Source organism: Mesoplodon bidens, assembly GCF_964165515.1.
Source record: "Mesoplodon bidens genome assembly, chromosome: 2".
Classification (NCBI taxonomy): Eukaryota; Metazoa; Chordata; class Mammalia; order Artiodactyla; family Ziphiidae; genus Mesoplodon; species Mesoplodon bidens.
The window spans coordinates 161,109,214-161,130,669 of record NC_138177.1 but is presented as its reverse complement, the minus strand read 5'-3'; the positions used below and the strand labels follow the sequence as shown (position 1 = coordinate 161,130,669).

The 21,456-nt window shown below is 38.6% G+C and overlaps 1 protein-coding gene across 1 annotated transcript in view; it reads left to right on the top strand.

Annotated features, from left to right (window-relative positions):
* ZBTB8A (zinc finger and BTB domain containing 8A) overlaps positions 1–11,382 on the top strand; it is a 51,468-nt gene extending 40,086 nt beyond the window's left edge. Inside the window, exons 3-5 of the mRNA XM_081223930.1 lie at positions 1,799–2,619; positions 4,819–4,988; positions 9,882–11,382. Of these exons, the coding sequence (XP_081080056.1) occupies positions 1,800–2,619; positions 4,819–4,988; positions 9,882–10,214 (1,323 nt within the window). The 5' untranslated portion in view covers position 1,799 and the 3' untranslated portion in view covers positions 10,215–11,382. The remainder of the gene's footprint in view (positions 1–1,798; positions 2,620–4,818; positions 4,989–9,881) is intronic.
* Positions 11,383–21,456: the final 10,074 nt, after the last annotated feature.

Below are 21,456 nucleotides of genomic sequence, written 5' to 3'. Positions count from 1 at the left end.
GTGAAGAGTGGAGAGTCATGGAAGAATGTGATAGAATAAGGAGTAAGAGGTAAGGTTAGAAAACTGGGGCACACCCAGCAAAGCCTGTTTGTTCAGAGTCTTCTCAGCGTCCCTTTGTCTTCTGAGATAAGGAGGCTCCTTTCCTCTGGGTGTAGGGTGGACACCTCTCACCTGAGGGTTTTGTGATCTGTTGCAGCAGAAAAGGGAGGGGGTGTCAGAGTGACCTTCCTGCTTCTGCTGTTTACTCAGACTCCTTCAATTCACAATATTCAATATGCCAAGGTGCCATCTTGGGGGGTAGCATGTCCTGAATCCCAAAAAACTTAGAGATTAGACAAGGAAGAGCCAGGAGAGGAGACTGAGGAGTGAGCAATAGAAGAACCATGAAGGAGTGGTGTCCTGGCAGCCAAGTAAGTGCAACAAGTGTTTCAGGATGAAAAGAGTGATCCACTGTGTCTGTAAAATGAGGACAAAGAAGTGACCATTGGATTTGACAACATGCAGGTTGTCAACATGCAACTAATGATCTTCAAAAAATGGGTTTTGATGGATGGGGATGGAAACCTGATTTAGAATGGGAGAAGTGAAGATAGCAAATGAAAAAACCAAGACAAAAAACTCTTTCAATGAACTCTGTGTAAAGGGAGCAGAGAAATGGAGTAGTAGCCAGAAATAGATGTGAAATCAAGGGGAGTTTTTAAGATAGGCCATATTAGACATCATGGTGGTACAATATAGGAAATGATCCACTCTGTACAGAGATGGGAATGACTGAGTTCAGTTTAAGCAGAGCTTATTTCCCACCTGGAAGCTCTGAGAGCTTCCCTCCTGAGCAGTTTGGCATTTGCTTCTGCAAGGTGTCCCCACAGACACCACCAGCCCAGGACTAATTCTCATGTTAATTTTTCAGTTGAGGTTTCCCACACCAAGCAGGTAAAATAAATTTGGACTCCAGAACCTCACAAAGCACAACCTTGCGTTTGATGTCTCACCTAGGGATTTTTTTCTTCCCAACTAAGGCCCTGCAAAGACAAACTTTCTTTGCCTTTTCCCTGGACTTCGGGGCAAAGTTTACTAGTCCTTTTTCATTACGGTTGAATCCTTAGAGAGTTCCAATTTCTGTTACTGATAAAAACTGGAGCCCACGTTGCTGCCCCAGCAGCTCAGCCATACAGTTTAAAGCCTTGGCTATATTTTAGCCAGCATCTCTAGAGATTTGTGACAGCAAAGTTTCAGCACTTTCTAGACCACCATTTTGCTGGAATCAGAAATCTTCTCCCTTCATTCTTCACCTGGCTAATTCCTAGTCACCTTTGAGGTCTCAGCTTAAATGTGACTTATTGGAGAGGTATTCCCTAACCCTCTCCATCCCAATCTAAACTAGTTCACCTTTTTATACTAAGAGCACGCTCCTTCTGTCTTAGCACTTAACTTGTCATTTATAACTTCATATGAGTATTTGTTTCAAGCTGGTACCCATCTAGATTAAAAACTACATGGAGGCAAGAATCAAGCCTGTTCAGTTCACCATATATAGCAGAAGGCCTGATTTATAGAAGATGCTCAATCAGGTTTGGTGACTGAACAAATAATTGTCTAAAAATCTAATAACTAACTAAGAGTAGAGTCTTACATGATATCCTGAAACCCATTATCTTCTGTGTCTTGGAGACGATATTCTCTAAGGAGAAAGTGTTTTTAATGGAAAAAGGACAGAGGTTTCTGACTGTCATTTTACTTGACTCAGAGAAGCAGTGTTACTCCGATTTTGGTAATCACTGTTTCTTTTCCTCTTTAGAATGGAGATCTCCTCTCATCAGTCTCACCTCCTGCAACAACTGAATGAGCAGCGCAGGCAGGATGTATTTTGTGACTGCAGTATTCTGGTTGAAGGAAAGGTCTTTAAAGCCCATCGAAATGTATTATTTGCTAGTAGCGGCTACTTTAAAATGCTTCTTTCCCAGAACTCCAAGGAGACAAGTCAGCCAACCACAGCGACATTTCAGGCTTTCTCCCCTGACACTTTTACAGTTATCCTGGACTTTGTCTATTCCGGCAAGCTCTCTCTCACAGGTCAGAATGTCATAGAAGTGATGTCCGCTGCTAGCTTCCTTCAAATGACTGATGTCATTAGTGTATGTAAGACCTTTATTAAATCTTCGTTAGACATTAGTGAAAAAGAAAAGGATCGCTATTTCAGCCTTTCGGATAAAAATGCCAGTTCTGATGGTATAGAACGCTCCTCTTTTTATAGTGGCGGCTGGCAAGATGAAAGCAGTTCTCCACATTCTCACCTAAGCCCAGATCAAGGAACAGGTATAAGTGGGAAATCTTGGAGTAAGTATAATTACCATCCAGCCTCCCAAAGGAATACTCAACAGCCTCTGGCCAAACATGAACAAAGGAAAGATTCCATTAAAAAATCCAAACATTTGAGGTTGTCACAGCCTTCTGAAATGGCTCATTATAAGTCAAGCAAACGAGAAGCACGAACATCTGATTCTTCCAGCCACATTTCGCAATCTGAAGAACAGGCACAAATGGATGCAGAAATGGACTCTCCTCCTGTTGGCTATCAGTATGGTCAAGGATCTGATGTCACATCAAGAAGTTTTCCAGGTACCCAGAAAGAGAATCAGTCCCCTCAATCAGGTTCCAAGACTCTGATATAAATCAATCCTATCTCAACATGCCCTTACTTTTAGGTGTTATGGGCAGTTGAAACAAGTGATTTTTTAAAAGTCATACTTCTCTAATGAAATCTATGCATAAAACACAAATTTTAAAAATTATAATACTGGATAAATTTAATGAAGTCAAAACAATAGAGTTCTGAGGGTCAGAAACCCATGAATTTCGAAAGCTGCTTATCTGTGGGCAATTAGATTACCGTTAAATGTTTAAAGCTCTTTTGTAAAATGGTTCAATCCTTAAGACACATATTTTCACTTTATTTTTTTAAATTTTATATTGGAGTATAGTTGATTAACAATGTTGTGTTAGTTTCAGGTGTACAGCACACTTTGCTGTACAGTTATACATCATATTCAGTTATACATCATATTTTCACTTTAAATAGTTTACTTTTTTTTCTGAGTATTCACTCAGGAGCAGTATTTTTATACAGAAAAGTTAAATAGAGCAACCATACATATTGGTAAAGGTTCACAGACCCAGTATCGAAAAGAAATTAAACTAAATCTGATTTTATTAAGATATAAATACATAATTTTTAGAAACTTAATACAACATATAATATTGATACTGTATCTCTGCACCACCATGAGGCATCTCATTTTTATGATAGTAGTAAAATGCAGAGATATTATTGGAGGCTGATAGTTTCAAAGTAGAGAACAGGGATTAGAAATGTATATCATCCAGTTCCCCCCACCAATTAATCAGTTAGCAAATTTGCTTAATAGTTTACATGTGAATTTAAAGGAAAATTATGATAAAATTAAACTCTTGCAGAGTATAAGATTTAGATGACAATTATACTCCAATAAGGATGTTAAAAAAAAGAAAAAAAAGATTTAGGTGATATATTTAATTTTTTAATTTTAGAAAAATTCCAAGTATATATAAAAGTAGAGTAGTCTAATTAACCGCCATGCACCCATTACCCAGTCCCACTCATGACCAGTCTTGTTTCATCTGTACCTCTGCCCCTGACCACTCCCATTTTTAAGCAAATCTCAAACATCATATGTTTTCATGTGTAAATATTTCAGAATGTGTCCCTAAAATATAGTCTTAGAAAAAAAACTACAATACCATTATTATCATACCTAAACAAAATTAACAAGTCCTTAATATCACTAAAAGCCAATCAATATTCACATTTCCCTGGTTGTCATGTAAATTTTAGAAAATAATTTGGTTATAGATAACATATTTAAAAATAATAGGCAACCTGATTGATTTTTACTAGCACATTTTCCTGTAGGATACTAACATGAAAATACATGAAACTGTATCATATAAAGCTTTCTGAAAATGCTGAGGCGCTCTACCATTGACCAAGGCAGACAGAAATAACAGAGCAAAAATGGGAAATCTCTGTTGCATTTTAAAACAGCAACAAAGTTATCCTTTCTTGGGCTTTGCACTTTTGTAACTCTAGGTTATTTAAATCTAACTTCAATAATGAACAGCTGAACTTAACTGCTGTTAAATTGAGAAGGTATGCCTCCAACCACAACTAACATTTTGAATATGTGTGAGTTTTAAAACAAACGATTAAAGATCCTTGACACTTTTTACCTTTAAAAGAAAAGCAGTACAGCTGTATGAAAAGTAAGAGCAAGGGGGTTCAGACATCTAGTGTGTGTGCTTGGCTGCGGAGCCAATGGGGCGATGCTACCATCTGTGGAATTATGACTGAATGCCTGCGAGTCAGAATCCAGCCCAGGTGGAACGATTAAAAAAATTTTTTTTAAAGAAAATTAAGAGCGGGGGGATAAACCCATGTAAATAAAACAAGAAACAAGTTACTTAAAAGCGTAAAGACCCTGGATTGTGTCTGTAGTTTTAAAATCTAGTACTACTGCTTTACTTAAATCTAGTGACTCTATGCCATTAAATAAAAACATGAGTGGGACAGTCTAAATCTATCCAGACTTTGTAAATATATCAAATCCTGAAGGTAGGGTTCTATACTTAGGATTACACTGACAATCTAGTCTTTATAAAATTTCTTCCTTCTTGTTGCCTACCTTTCCGAGATTGGACTCTCCAGACCCTTTTGGATTCTTGATATTATCAGAACGGTGATTATGAACTTTACAGTGACTTAATCAAACTGTCTCTTGACAGATGACCTGCCCAGGATGAGGTTCAAGTGCCCGTACTGCACACATGTGGTGAAGCGGAAGGCAGACCTCAAGCGCCACCTTCGTTGTCACACAGGAGAAAGGCCCTATCCCTGTCAAGCTTGTGGGAAAAGATTTAGCCGGCTAGACCATCTAAGTAGCCATTTTCGAACAGTAAGTATATGATTTTTCATCATTTTACTTTTTAGGAAATACATGCATTTATCTGCTTTAGGATAATCTAGTTCACTGAGGAAAATCTTTTCACACAACTCTGCAATATTAAACAATTTTTCCAATTTAATGTTTTTACTTTGCACATAATGCATAATTTTATATATTTTTAAAATTTATTTATTTATTTGTTTTTTTTTATTTTTGGCTGTGTTGGGTCTTTCGTTGCTGCACATGGGCTTTCTCTAGTTGTGGCGAGCGGGGGCTACTCTTCTTTGCAGTGCGCGCTTCTCATCGTCATGGCTTCTCTTGTTGTGGAGCACGGGCTCTAGAGCGCAGGCTTAGTAGTTGTGATGCACGGGCTTAGTTGCTCCACAGCATGTGGGATCTTCCCAGGCCAGGGCTCGAACCCTTGTCCCTTGCATTGGCAGACAGATTCTTAACCACTGCGCCACCAGGAAAGCCCTATATTTTTTAAAATAGGGTTTTTTTTCTCCTCTGAAACCTTGAAGTAAGAGATATTCTTTTGAATATCCATTTCAATTCACTTAAAATCTATTATTTTTATATCCCGGTTTTTTCGAGCCAAAGACAATGTAAACTTTTAAAATGTTTAAAACTTTTTAAATGTCTATGTCAGAATCACCACTTCAGATATTCAGCATCTGCTAGTGATTCTTGAATCCTTATCTGGTGGGTTGTCAGTCTAGTTTCTGCTGTCTGACCTCTCTCCACTACAGCCTCTTTCTAGTGTCTCTCCAGTTTCTCTGGTCTCCTTAAGGAATGGAGTGAGGTGGGCAATAGAGCGACTCTCCGTCAGGGGCTGGACTGTCAGCAGTCAGAAAAATCTCAGGGAATTTTCTGTTCAGTGCTCTGGTGGTTTAATAAGGTAGTGACGGGACTTCCCTGGTGGCGCAGTGGTTAAGAATCCGCCTGCCAGTGCAGGGGACACGGGTTCGAGCCCTGGTCTGGGAAGATCCCACATGCCATGCCGCGGAGCAACTAAGCCACAACCACTGAGCCTGCGCTCTGGAGCCCACAAGCCACAACTACTGAAGCCCGCAGGCCTACAGCCCGTGCTCTGCAACAAGAGAAGCCACCGTAATGAAAAGCCTGTGTACCGCAACGAAGAACAGCCCCTGCTCGCCACAACTAGAGAAAGCCCGCACACAGCAACGAGAACCCAACACAGCCAAAAATAAATAAATAAATTTAAAAAAATAAAAATAAATATGGTAGTGACATTGGAATTATTCTGCTGTTCGTCCTGCAGCAAAAATTTTTTCCAAAATTGATGTTCTATTACCCATACTTTTATTCCATTTATACAAGCTCCTTTTAATTTGGAAGGGTATTGGTCACTTGATGCATTGCTTTCTAGGTATTCATCCAACAGATATATATTGAGCACCTACTATGTGCCAGACCCTTTCCTAAGAGCTAGGTATACGGCAGTGAGCAAAACAAACTCTCTGCCTTCATTAATCTCTGAAGCTAGATTTTTAAAAATTAAAATAACCTTTTATTATTACAAAAGCAATAAGCATGCATTATAAAAACTAAGAAAATAGATAGACATAATAAGAAAATAAAAATACCATATTTTTACCACCCAGATATTACCATTCTTAACACTTTATCATGTGCATTTATGTTTTTATAACCAAAATGATATCATACTGTATATGCTGTTTTGTAACCTGCTTTTTTTTTTTTTTTAGATTTATTTATTTTATTCATTTATTTTTGGCTGCATTGGGTCTTCGTTGGTGCACGTGGGCTTTCTCTTGTTGCGGCAAGAGGGGGCTACTCTTCCTTGCGGTACGCAGGCTTCTCATTGCGGTGGCTTCTCTTGTTGCAGAGCACGGGCTCTAGGCATGCAGGCTTCAGTAGTTGTGGCAGATGGGCTCAGTAGTTGTGGCTCGTGGGCTCTAGAGTGCAGGATCAGTAGCTGTGGCACACGGGCTCAGTTGCTCCGCGGTATGTGGGATCTTCCCGGACCAGGGCTCGAACCCCTGTCCCCTGCATTAGCAGGCAGATTCTTAACCACTGCGCCACCAGGGAAGTCCCTGTAACCTGCTTTCTTTAGTGAATAATCTCTACCTTTCCATCTCAATAAAATTTTATGTGTTACACAGTTTAAATTTACCTATAGTTTCCTAAAATACCACTTATAGCTGGTGTATCCAAGCCAGAATCCAATCCAGAACTCATCTCATTGTTAGATCCCTTAAATATGTTTTTGAGCTAGCATAGTTCCCTACCCGCCCCTGCCGCCCCCCCACCTTTTTAAAAATAACATTGACTTACTGAAGATATTGAGCCAATTATTTTACAAAATATCCTACCTCTGGATTTCTCTGCTTGCTTCTACATGGTGTCATTTTTAGCTTGTTCTTCTATCCCCCCCTGCATTTTCCGAAAACTAGAAGTTTTATCTAAAGGCTTAATGGATTCAAGTTAAATACTTTCAACACAGACAAAATTGTGGGTTTCCCTGGTGGCGCAGTGGTTGGGAGTCCGCCTACCGGTGCAGGGGACGCGGGTTCGTGCCCCGGTCCGGGAGGATCCCACATGCCACGGAGCGGCTGGGCCCGTGAGCCATGGCCGCTGAGCCTGTGCTCCGCAACGGGAGAGGCCACAGCAGTGAGAGGCCCACGTACCAAAAAAAAAAAAAAAAAAAAAGACAAAATTGTATGTTTCATATTGTGTCACATTAGGAGACACATCATATCTGGTGTACCCATCATTCATGTTGTTACAGTTGATCACTGGATTAGGGTGATGATACTATGATCCCACCATTGCATTGTAATTAGAAAGGAATCTCTGTGTAACTATTTTGGTATTCTATGACTATCCATTTCCCCATGAACTATTCATTTAATAGTATTAATACCAATTGGTAATCTCTGTCCAAATTATTAATTTTACTTGGAGTTGTGGAATGATTTACTAATATTATCCTTCCTTCTATATTATTAGCTGGAATTCTATAAAGCTTTCCTTCATCACCTGGGGCTATTTGGTTACTTTGAAATAGGGTTCCTGCAGGAGAAGCAAGATAAATGTTTAATTATTTCCCTTTAACTACCAATTTTCAAAGTAAAGAGTGATTTAATAGTAGCCTCAAATGGTATATGAGGTTTTTCTGGCTTTGTTTTTTTAAATAGCATATGTTCTCATGAATTTTCATTGGTTCATTGTGTTTGGATCCATAATAATTATTATTTTTTTGATACTCAAAATTTCAAATTTGTGCAGTGGGGACCCTTGAAGCTGGCTCTTGTGTCCTTCTGTCACAACTCCATTAAATTTTCAGTGTCCTTTTTCTCTGGCTCCAAAAGAGCCCTAGGCTCATCTTGTACTTCCGCTGCCACAAAACTGGAATCAGCCATTTCTCAAAGGAGCTTTGGTACCTCTTAGTGGGGAATGAAATTAGAAACCAAAATTTAGACACCCAGGGTGCTCATTGTTATTAGGGCATCCTTTTTAGATTGTTTCTAGAAGGTATATATTTTTAAAATAATGAGTTCATGATGATATTTTCAGTTTTAACATTACAGTGTTTCACTTAATTTCTTTGTCTTCATAATTGTATTGGATTTGGAGGGGGATGAACATGAATCTGTGTCAGAACTTTGTAATAAAAACAATGCCACATATGATAACCATAATACTGATTCTATCTCAGGAGAAATAAAGGTACACTCAAATTATGTACTTTCAACATTTACTGATTAATATGTCAGTGGTTAAGCAGAAGATAATAACTGTACTGAGTGGTAGTACCATACATTTTCTTAGATATTTTACCAGACTGCTTTAGTTCTCTTGGGTTTTTTGACTATTTGTGTTTGGTGGCCCACTTTCGTACCATTCTGACATTATCTAAATGAATATGCCATAAACATTAATTCAGCATATATAGTTAATTATATGTAATAATTTTTAGATTAGAATCTATAATCTATTGCTCTGACAGCTAATTGAACAAAGTTACTAACTATAATATACAATTATTCATCAATTACAACTTCTTCCCAAAGCATTTCACACATATTAACTCATTTGGTCCACACAACCTGAGCTGTATCCCTATTAGTAATAACGGAGCAGTTAGGAATAGTAATAGACTGATATGTAGCAGAACCACCATAGTGGTTGTTTATAACCAGTGTCCATTCTGATAGTCAGGCTTCTATTCTGTTTGGGTGGTGCCCATACCTTATCAGTTGTTAAATATTTTGACAGTCACCCTGGAAGCAGGTTTATAATGTTTTAAGTTACTTGCTTCAAGATAACATGGTTAGTAAATGACAAAAGCAGGACTAGAACCCAAGCTTTCCAATTCCTAGTCCAGTCTTCTTTCTATTAGATCTTTCATTAATAAAAGTGGCAATAATCCTTATATTGAAAAATATTTTTTGATAAATTTAAATTTGGGACAATATTTTTTCCTTCTCTAGTGAAATAACAAAATATTAGTATTCAAATGAAATGAGTTTTTTCCCCTGAATTAAGATATGTAAAGTCCTTAGAATAGTATATGGCAGATATTAAGTGTTTGCAATTATTTTGTATTATTCTGGGAATGTGTCCCTTGTTACCTCAGATATAAAAACATTATTGGATTAAGGGATATGTGAAATTATTAAGTATGTAATATTAATCATAAAAACATAAAAGACATTATTTAGAGAAAGCTGGTATTTAATATTTCTGTGACATTAATTTATCACCAAAACCTGTGATTTTTTTCTAATAACTAGATGTTAATTTAATACTAATGCTTGGCTTTGAACATTTTAAATTTATGAATTGGTACTTAGAATATCAAACGGTTCTGCTTTTGAAAAATCTTTTTTTATCACTATTTAAATCTCTACACAGATTCACCAGGCATGCAAACTCATCTGCAGAAAATGCAAACGCCATGTGACTGATCTAACAGGTCAAGTGGTACAGGAAGGAACCAGGCGCTACAGACTCTGTAATGAGTGCCTTGCTGAAGTTGGCATAGACAGCCTCCCCATTGATTTGGAAGCTGAACAGCATCTTATGTCCGCATCAGATGGAGATAAGGATTCCAGATGGCACTTGGGCGAAGATGAGAATAGATCATACGTGGAGATTGTAGAGGATGGGTCTGCTGATCTGGTCATACAACAGGTTGATGATAGTGAAGAAGAAGAAGAAAAGGAGATAAAGCCCAACATCAGGTAGCTGGGATGTGAACCAACAGATCTGGCATGTCTGCAACTTACACTGACTTCCCATAACTCTCTCTTTCCATGGTCAGAGTCTGGTTAACAAATTATCACACTGACTTGAAAGTAATGACCTGATATCACTTGCATGCTTTCTGAACAGGCCATTGTATCCATTCTGAACTTTGTTGCCCTAAAATCTGTTGCTGCACTGGGAAGAAAGACCTAGCTTGAGTTGGCATGATGGATGAACAATTAATCCTCTTACTTTTATTACAGAGATACCTTTTTTTTTTAATATTGGAAGATCTACTTAGTGAACTTTTTTCAAAGAAAATATTTTAAATAAATTCACCACAACCAAACTGTATATATGATAATTTCAAGGTGTTTCAAAAACATAAACTACCACTATTTAATTTTCACAGGGAACCAGGTAAGAGCACATTTAAGGGTCTGGCACCCTACCTGACTAAGCTAATTAGTCTATTACCTTCAGACCAAAAATAACCTATCATTATTCCAGTATCCTAAATGTTTTAGAATTATGGCAGAAAACAAACCTAAACTGTTTGAAATCGTTCATATTTGAAACTTTTGTCATTAAGTTAAAAATTACTCTTATGTAGTCAGTGTTTAAAAAGAACAAACTCTAAAATAGAAGCTGACCAGAGATTATATACAGACATCATTTTCTTAAAGCAGGAAGCTAATACTGTCAAGGTAGTTTTTTGAGGATCTGTCTATATAGCTCTCTTCCTCTCTAGAGAAGAAAAGAAAACTGGAGGTTCTTACCAGTTCTTAAGATTAATTTCCTCCATTTATATACTACTATATTACTTATAAAGTGCTCTTTCACACATCTCCCCACCTAATCAGCAAGGTAAATGGTATTGTCTCTGATTTACAAATGAGGAAATTAAGGTCAGAAAGTTTAAGTGGTGGGACTGGTGACTGGACAGGTTTTGATTTTAAACAGTCCTCTTTCAACCGTCTCTCCCTGGATAGTCCCCTGAAATGGTGAAGAAGTGAAGTCAAACCTCACCAATATGCAATAATTATAAAAAAAAGCCTATGAGAATTAGAAAGTATGAAAGAAGAGGAATTTAATCATCTTCAACAACATATAATATCTTGAACTAGAGTTATTCAAGTAGTGCTAAGTAATGTCCCTATAGTACCTATTGGCATGTTTTTGTTATTTATATATAAATTTTATATCTAAAACTATTTGAACACATTATTCTCCTAAGTTCTTTAAGCAGTTTATATAATTTATATATAATTCTTCAAAACTTTTCTACTAGAATACAAAATTAAGTTTTAACTCCTCCCCTATATAAATTATGAAACATTCCAAAATCACAGTCAAATTGGAGATGCATTATTTTAGTTGTAAAGATAAAATCTAAATACTAGAAGTAAAGAACTGTTCATAAAGGTCTTGGCAAGTTATCCCAATTAAGCTTGTTTTAATTTTGATAGAGGCTCCATGTATTATACTGTATTTTTAACTGCCATGACATACCTCAAGATACTTTTTATGTTATTTTCTCTTATTCTTTAATTAATGATTGCCCTTAATACCAATTTGTGGGCCAAAATGGTTAATTTCTTTAAGTTTTTTTTATAAATAGATGAATAACCACTTTGTTTTATGGTACCTAATTCTGAGATTTTTTTCAAGATTCCCCTGATGGTAAATTTCCAATTGCTTCAAGACCAGATAGTGTGCACTGAGTTCATTGTCTCCCAACATGACCATTCCTGAGTCAGGAGTCTTAACAATTACATTGTTCCAAATGAGGGAGGGAACACTTGTCATTCTTTAGTCTCACCAGAGGATGATAACATCTTTCAAAATTGTAATCTGATTTTTAATCATTGGAACCAATAGGAAAAATGACTGACTTGAGCTTTATTTATAGAAATGAAGTTGTGCTTGCATGTGTATACTCTAACGCACTTTAGTCTATGATCTAAATGTTCTTTGATGCTACTATATTCTGCATGCAAACATCAGCATGATTGTCAGCAAGGTCCACTGAACACAGTGCCACCAGCACTTGTAGAGCCTTATCAGAAATAATGCTTTCTCATAATTGTTTATAACAAGCATCAGGCGATCCCCACAAAACAGCTATCAAATTCACCAAACTAGACAGTGCATCTGTTCTATCATTTTAGTATCATAAAAGAACATACGTGACATGTTTGTAAGTTGTAAATAATAACTCCAGTATCATATCATATTTATCTAAGACTTTAGAGACCAATTATTTTCTAGAGTTAAATTGTCTATTAATGGTTTCTAAGAAAACTGAATTCTTTGGCTCTTAAATATCGGAAAATATTACATAGGGGTATAATCTGTTAATATAAGCTTTATTTATGCCAAGATGTTTTTTTTAATGTTAGGAAAATAATGGAAGTTGGTTAGACCAAAGTTTGCTCTTACAAGAATGCTGTTTTATCAGGTTCTGAACACCCTTCTAAGTCTATGGTCCTCAAGATCCGGTTGATAGGATGAAGTTTTGCAAAATAAAGCACCACTGAGTCATGCCTACTGTCTGGAGAAAGCAAAATTGACTAGGCCAGTGGTTTAAAGAGTTTTTTTTACCCAAGAAACCCCTTCTTCAAATGAATTGTTTCATAGAGAAGTTCAACATTTAAGGAAACTCTAAAGGACAGAGCTGCTCTGGTTTAAGCTCCCTGCAAACCTTTCCCCAGACACTCTGCAGAGCTCAGGAGTCCAGCACTGAAAACCTTGGGCTGGATCACTTTTTGAATTCCCTTTGAGCATTACAGTCTCACTTCATTACTCCTGTTACTCCTTGCACTTATAAGCTGGTAACCATAGAGCAGCAAATCACATCTTTTCAAGGTTCCTTCTATAGTTATCATATATCTTAAGACCTTTTTAAGAACAAATTTTTCAATATTGTATGTCTGAGTGATGAAATCAAACACAGTTACTGCTTTTATGTGGCCAAGTTACTGCTTAATGGATGAAAAGTTTAGTGTTTCAGTTACTTATGAGCTCAGAACTCAATTCGTTAAAGTTATTTTGCTGAGTCATGCTAAGATATATTGAAATTTCCATTCATATTGGTTATATATGTTTGGAGTCGTAAAATTAATACTATGGAAAAATCACTAAAAACAGTACAGCATAAGATGTGTTTAACTGGGAAGGGTGATAACAGTAGGTACTGGAGGACCAAACTTTAGATTATAAATGGAAAGTTCTAAGTTATTTTATATTAGAGTGGATCAGTATTACTATTTATCATTTATATAGCATTTTATATTTGCAAAGTATTTAATAATTTTTGTTATTCTTTACATATCTATGAAATAGGACATTTATCACATGAAAGGTAAAGAAATTGAGGCACAGAACAGTAAAGCAACCTGCCTAAGACAACCCAGTGAAACAGTGGCAAAAAATAGGAATTAGAATGATCAGATTTTCTGAATCCTAGAATATCAGCTTAAATCACTGAGGTGTGTTGTGTATTACTCTATTTTATAAGATGAGTTTATACAAATAACAGTCAATTGTTTTAAAGCTGACGTCATTGTATGTGGATAAATCCTATACAGAATAAATATTATGTAAAGGATGTGACTTTGGTTACAAGAGTTTCAATGATAAAAATTCAAGTTGTCACACAAGTGGCATTATTTAGCCAATTTTATATATTGTGAAGTATAATTAATATTTTATTTTGATACAAGAGTTTCTCAACTATTCATACCAATTGAGCCATGAATAGAACAGAAAAATGAAATCCACAGAGAATCTATAAACTTCATTTTCTAACTTATCAGCCTTCTCCCTAAAGTACCTGTGTTAATGCCAATGAAAAGTAAAATATGTTAATAAGCCACACACAGGAGAAGTCAGGGGATTCTTTTAATTTTTTTTTTTGGCTGCACTGGGTCTTCGTTGTGGCGTGTGGGCTTCTCTCTAGTTGCAGTGTGTGGGCTCTCTAGTTGTGGCATGCCAGCTCAGTAGTTGCTTAGTTGCCCCATGGCCTGTGGGATCTTAGTTCCCCGACCAGGCATCAACCCCGTGTACCCTGCAGTGGAAGGCAGATTCTTAACCACTGGACCACCAGGGAAGTCCGGGACTCTTAACTTTTAAATGCAAAATATTTTGAAATGTATTTTCTTAAAAGCATGATAAACACTTTTCCCTGCCTCTTTTTATTTTCTTCACACCAGCAAAAGCCACTGGTACTTCATCATCTTTAGATAGGAAACCAGTGACCAGGGTAATGCCAGTCATCTCTTTACCTTTGGGCTTGATTAGATCATTTGCAAACATTATTAAAGACAACTTGTAAAGTATATCTAAGAACTGATTATACTTTACTTCACTCTTTTGGATTTCTAGATACACAGATCCATTATATAGTTTCTTGATTTTCCCATTGGGAAAATCTTTTAATTCCTTGTTGATATTATTTACAACTACTTAATTCTTTTATTGAGTAAATTATTTTATTCAGCCTATAAGGGAAAAAATGGAACATTTTTACCTAGATAGTAGTTCTCAACCTTGGCTGCACTTGAGAACCACTTGTGGAAATTTTAAAAATACAGATGCCTAAGTAAAGCAGAATCTCTGGCAGATGGGGCCTGGATACATTTTTTTTAATCTTTCCAGTGTTTTTTATGTGCAAAATAGGTCCCCTAGTCAAGGTTTCCCTTTGTTCTCCCCAGATAGATAGATGCTAAAGTTGGGCAGTGGAACCATTTCACCTTCCAGTCCACTGGTTTGCAACCCTATCATTAAGGAAAAAAAATTAAAATATGGTTGCCCAGTCCAAGAAAATATTAATTTTTGTGAAATTTTAAGATATTGTGTATGCCCCCTCATCTAAGCTTTTTATTAGGGTCAAATAGTATGGACACTAAATTAAAATAGCCCATTTTTACTTTGAGATGTATTTGCATTTTTATTTGATCATGGGTTGCAGTCTGGGAATAATCACACAGAGTAATAAAAGAACTATATTAGGAATATGTGACTGAAATACTATATCCTGAAATTTTGCAAGCTTTAATGTTTTCTTTGCTTTTGAAAAAGAAACCAGAACACTCTCCAAGCACTGTGAAACTTAATTGCTACACATTAGTATTCCATCAATGAATTGAATTAAATCAGTTTTTATTCAAGTTAAATGCCATAGCAGAGAAACCAAGAAAGATGTCTTATTTAAAGAAGCCTTCAGATTAATTTGGAAAGAAAAATAAATGTCTTTGCTTTACTTCAAGTATTGCCATTAAAATTTTTTTTTTGGAAAATAACTTGAAACGACTTTGGCATAAAGCACCATCCTCATTCCCATAACAGGTTATGTATGCAATTCAAACATGACAAGTATATCTGTTCAGTAGTATTGTATATGCAGACACCATTGCTTAATCTCCTACCAAAAGAAAAAAATTATCCAATAAGGAAGTGGCACTTTCTTGCATAATTCAAAAAGGTTAGGGGCTTCCCTAGTGGCGCAGTGGTTGAGAGTCCGCCTGCCAATGCAGGGGACGCGCGGGTTCATGCCCCGGTCCGGGAGGATCCCACATGCGCGGAGCGGCTGGGCCCGTGAGCCATGGCCGCTGAGCCTGTGCTCCGCAACGGGAGAGGCCACAACAGTGAGAGGCCCGCGTAACGCAAAAAAAAAAAAAAAAGGTTAAACTCTGAAATACAAGATAATGTGTCTTTTGTTGCATATTTGAGTTGATTTTAAACTTTTTTTCCCCTGGAGGAAAAAAATCCACAAGGAATACAGCAGTGGAAAATGGCACCTGCACCAGACGCTCCAGTATTTGGGGACCGTGTTAAAAAATGAAAGCCCTGTGTTTTCCCCTAAGCAGCAGCGACATCTATTCGCGCTCAAGCCGATGACCACGTGGCTTCATCTTACTCTCAGGGAGGACTGCACCAGTGAGTGGGATTAAGGAGTAGGAACCTTTCTTTTCCTTTTCAGTCCTGTTTCCCGCACAACTACTTTTCCTGGAAAGTTATCAGAGTCCAGCAGCGAGAGCCCCGTAGAGAACCCCACAGTTCACCGTAGAGGGCCCCGACATACCAGACACCCCTAAAGCTAAATTCTGGGGGGGGGGGGGCAAGATGAATAGAAAACTCTGTTGTGTGCAGTGTGCACCCGATAAAGAGCCCCTATTTGCCGGCTCCCTACTCGATCCAAGGCCGCTGAGGTAGGCACACATGCCTCCCCATTTAAAACAGGAGGAAACTGAGGCTTGAGAACTGACCCCAAAGTCATTGAGTCCAGCCCACACAGTGGGTTGGCTAGCGGTGCCAGAAACCGCCGCCCTACCGCCAGGGGGAGCTAGTGTGCTTTACCTCTACTCTTGGTTCCCATAGTGCAGTCCGTGGGTCACAGAGAGTCACTGCCTTGGGCGTCCCCCCCATTCCTCCCCTCCCAATCACACAGAGTGGGGACCGCGCCCTTGGCCTCGCTGCCGCTGGAAGAGATGTACCGGATGAGAGCCTAGCTCTCCAGATTCTGTGGGCACTTCACTGATGTTTTTTAGTTTACCTGTCTTGCCTCCCTCCCCTCCTTCCTTTTTCAGGGAGTCGTAACTCTTTTAGAGAAAAATTGAGCAACAAAGGTTTTAGCCTGACAGCCAGATGAGGTAGGTACTACTGTATTATGGCAGATGAAGAAACTGAGGCTTAGAGTGGTGAAAAGACTTGGCCAAGTTCAGAAAATTTAGGAAGTTTCAAGAAGGAAACTGGAAGGAGAGGCCTTGACTCCTACCTTTAGGTAACAGACATACATATAAACATCCACATATTGGAAGATGAGGCATTTGTAGTGACTTCGGGAACCCTTGTCACATGCAAGGGAGAGAAATGAAATAAAGTCCTGGGGGAATTTTACATTCCAGCTGGAGAGACATACATATACGGCCAATGATGATGTGTGGTAGAAAGTACCAACAGCCAGAAATACATCCATTTATTCACCCAACCAATGTCTCAATATCTACCAAGCACCCAGATTCCTAAATGGAATTCAGACAAAAAATTTGGGTTGGGAAGAGTATCACATTTATTAATTTCGTTTTTACTCAAAAATAAATACAGATAACAAAAATGGTCCTTAATGCCAACATGTAAAATAGCAATGCTATGTTTAAAAGGAAAAAAAAAAGATGATTTTGAGCTACACCTTGAATAATGGAAAGAACATCCAATTAGGAGACACAATGAAAGGAAAAGAGAAATGATCAGTATAACTAAGGAAAACTAGCAAATAGTTGAGCACAGGGGATGGAAGTGTAAGAGGAGTTCAAGAAAACTCCAGTGTGGGCTGTGGAAGGATAAGGGCACTGTTGATAGAAACAAGGAACTCAGATTTTGGATATGAAAACACGACATTAAAGATCTCTCCCTAAGGAGCATGTCACCAGGGGGCTTTGGAATCAGGAAGAACTGGAAGCATCACTGAAACAGACCATTAAAAGATGGAAGTGGGGGGTCCCTGGTGGCGCAGTGGTTGAGAATCCGCCTGCCGCTGCAAGGGACACGGGTTCGTGCCCCGGTCCGGGAAGATCCCACATGCCGCGGAGCGGCTGGGCCCGTGAGCCATGGCCGCTGAGCCTGCACGTCCAGAACGGGATAGGCCACAACAGTGAGAGGCCCGCGTACAACAACAACAACAACAAAAAGATGGAAGGTACAAGGTACAAATAATAACCAGAAGCCAGTTCCCTTGCTCCTTAAGGTGCTTCCAACTTCGAAGCGGAGTTGACTACACACATTAGCTGACTTAAGGAACTTTATGCAATTGTTGTAAAAAAAAAGAAAAAGAATCTGCACAAGAATTCAAAGGCAGGAACTGGTGAGTTGTATGGTGTGGACTTTGATGGTGGGTGGTGGTGGGTGGGCTTCAATGGTACTGAGAGAAGACTTGGAGAGGCCATGGGAACATAATGGCAGAAACAAAGTTACCCTATAATTGATTCATCTTTCTTCTCATTGTGACACACCCCCTGAATGGTTAATACTTCGAGCTGCAAGGGAATCAGGATGGGACAGTAAAATGGGAGTCCTGTAGAAGGGCACCCAGCTTGGCATAAAGGGACAGGCACAGCTTTTGAAGACAGCTGAACTCTGATATGGAAGAAAGAAAACTAGACTAACAGGAAAGATTTGGAGTAGAGAAGCGGGAAAGGAAAAAGTCTGAAGAGAAAGCAGGAGGAGAAGCAGAAGGGAGTGGCTTTGTTTGCCCTTCTTAATAAACAAGACTGGCAGAATGGCACTGGCTCCAGGGTTATCCTTAGGCTGGTCACCCCCTAACCAAGCGCTGTGGCCTTTTTAAAAAATTAAAAGGTGAAAAAGTAAGGGGGCTGTTAGCATTTAATCTTGTCCCAATAATAGTACTAGCCCTCACTGAGCATTACTATGTGCCAGGCACTGTCTTGAGTTTTATGTGTATACATTTATTTAATTCTCTCAACAACTATTGTCATGAGTTAAAATTTGGAAATTGAGGCACACGGAGATTCAGCAACATGCCCCAAAGTGGAGAGTTAGTAAGTGGTGGAACCAGGACTTGAACCCCCATGATCTGGCTCGTTTGTGCTGTTAACCACTGCACCCCCAAAATCCTCAAAATAAAACTGTTAGCACAGTAGTGTTTAAATTCCACAGTTCCAAGTATAATTCCAAAATTACTCCCTTTCTCTTCTACAAAATAAGATTCTTAACTATAGTAGCAAAGCTGGGGACACCTGGTCTGTGAGTATCACTATCTTCATTTCAGAGTTGAAGAAACCCAGCCTCAGAGAGTTTCAAGAAATTTCGCAAAGTCATATAGCTAGTGAGTGACATGGTCAGGATGTGAATCCATGACTCTAATGTACTTAAAGTTTGTATTTGGAAGTAATTTAAAAAACACACACAGTTGTGTATTTATTTGGCAATGGGAAAAAATAATATAAATCCACTATTTTCTATTGTCTTGTCCTGATACGAGATATTTCTATAGTCAAAATGTTTTTGCTAAATAACATTAGCTTTTGAACTTTTAGAGTATGTGTCAGAGAAAATGAGACAGCCATTGTCAATCATCTATTTTTGAGTTGCACCTTACAAATATCACACAAATGTGAAGTGTTTCCTTATATATAAAACTTGAGGGCTTCCCTGGTGGCGCAGTGGTTAAGAATCCGCCTGCCAATGCAGGGGACACAGGTTCGAGCCCTGGTCTGGGAAGATCCCACATGCTGCAGAACAACTAAGCCGGGGCGCTACAACTACTGAGGCTGCGCTCTAGGGCCTGCAAGCCACAGGTACTGAGCCTATGCACCACAACTACTGAAGCCTGCGCGCCTAGAGCCCATGCTCCACAACAAGATAAGCCACCGCAATGAGAAGCCCGTCAACACAACTAGAGAGAGCCCGCGCACAGCAACGAAGACCCAACGCAGCCAAAAATAAAAAAAATAAAACTTGAGTAATGACAGCTGTTGTGCTAACTTGGATCAAAAGAACAACAGAACATAAATGTGATTTGTTATATATTAAAAGATATTGTATAAATACAATGAACAGAGTCCTAAGTCCCAAATCTGCCTCTTCTAGCCAGTAGGTTTTAGGTGTCACTAATCCCTTTATTTGTAAAATGTAGGACAACTGTACTACATATAGAATTGTTGGAAGGACAAATGGGTAATATACAGAAAGCATCTGGGAAAATGTTTTGTACAGAGGAGACCTGGATATGTGTTTATGACAAAATTAATATGTTGGCCCTAAGACTACTTTCTTGCATGTCCAGAATTCAACATTAATTGTTCATTTTACAGACAACAGAACAAAAAAGTACAGAGCATGTTATAGGGGAAAAAACATTGATAAATTACTACAATCACTAAATTCTGAGGAAGTTTGCTCTGGAAGGAGCTTTTGGAAGCTATCTTTTCCAATTTCCTGTCCCCCCCTCCCACCCCCTGGTTTTTGTAGATGAAGAAACTACATTCTCAGTCTCAATCTGGAATTCCCCAAACCTTCTGAAGCTCAGACTTCAGGAAGGGGCAGAACTGTAGTCCACTTGGGGCGCTTCCCCCACTTTGAGGAGGGTATAAACTGTACTTTTTCCACCACTTCTTCTTGAACATTCTCTTCCAAAGCCCAAGTGGTAATAGCAAGGTGGAAAGAGAACTAGCAAAGGTGGCTGTAAGGACACACATAACCACTTAGCCTTCTTGGAGAGGCACCAGTGAGAAAAAGTCATCACATCACTACTGTTACTTTCCTGAAAAGTCACTGCCATCATGTAACACAGCCCTGTACCCATGACAATGACTGACTGATTAGTGAGCAGACCTGGATGGTGTGATTTGGACCTTTTAGGCTAAACTGTTCCAGTAAGATACCTTCTTTTTCTCAGCTCAGTTGTTTAAGATATTACTAGATCACAGAAACTTAGAACTGGAAAAGAACTGAGGAATCACTAATACACACCTATAATACATAGATGAGGAAGTAGGTCCAAGGTCAGACAGTAGTAGAGCAAAGGCCAGGAACTGAGGCTTGTGGCTTGGGATTCTTATGTTCTTATAGATATGCTCAAGGAGCTGACCTGCAGTCTCTGCCTAAGAGTCTGACGTAGCTCTAAGATGCTTAATCCACTGACCACTAAGTAGTAACTGACCGTCTATTATGTGCCATCTAGGAGCTTTCCTTCTATTCAGAGGTATAAGACTAGTGAACATTAAACAATTATAAAATTGAATAAGCCTGTAAATCTTTAAAGCTAACTGGAGAAGCATAGTTCAGAGACCCTTGAAGGCTGAATGGTAAGGGAGGCATTGTGGAAATGTGATTTGAGCTGGGTTTTTAAAATTTATTTATTTTTGGCCACTCTGCGAGGCTTGTGGGATCTTAGTTTCCCTACCAGGGATTGAACCCAGGCCCACAGCAGTGAAAGCACCAAGTTCTAACCACTGGACTGCCAGGGAATTCCCTGAACTCGGTTTTAAAGCGGAGCTGCAGACTAGCAACCTGTGGACCAGATTCAGCCCACACACAACCTGTCTGTACTTCATTGTGAGGACCCACAATGGTTTGGGTTTCTTTACAAAAACTTGGGAGGTTTTACATAAAAATCCCACTCTCTGGGCTTTTATGAAAAACTGCCACCCTAGGCTTGTATTCCCATTAGCAATGAGGGCTGGAGCTGAGAGGCAGCTGCCCGCTCGGCCCCTGCGTAAAC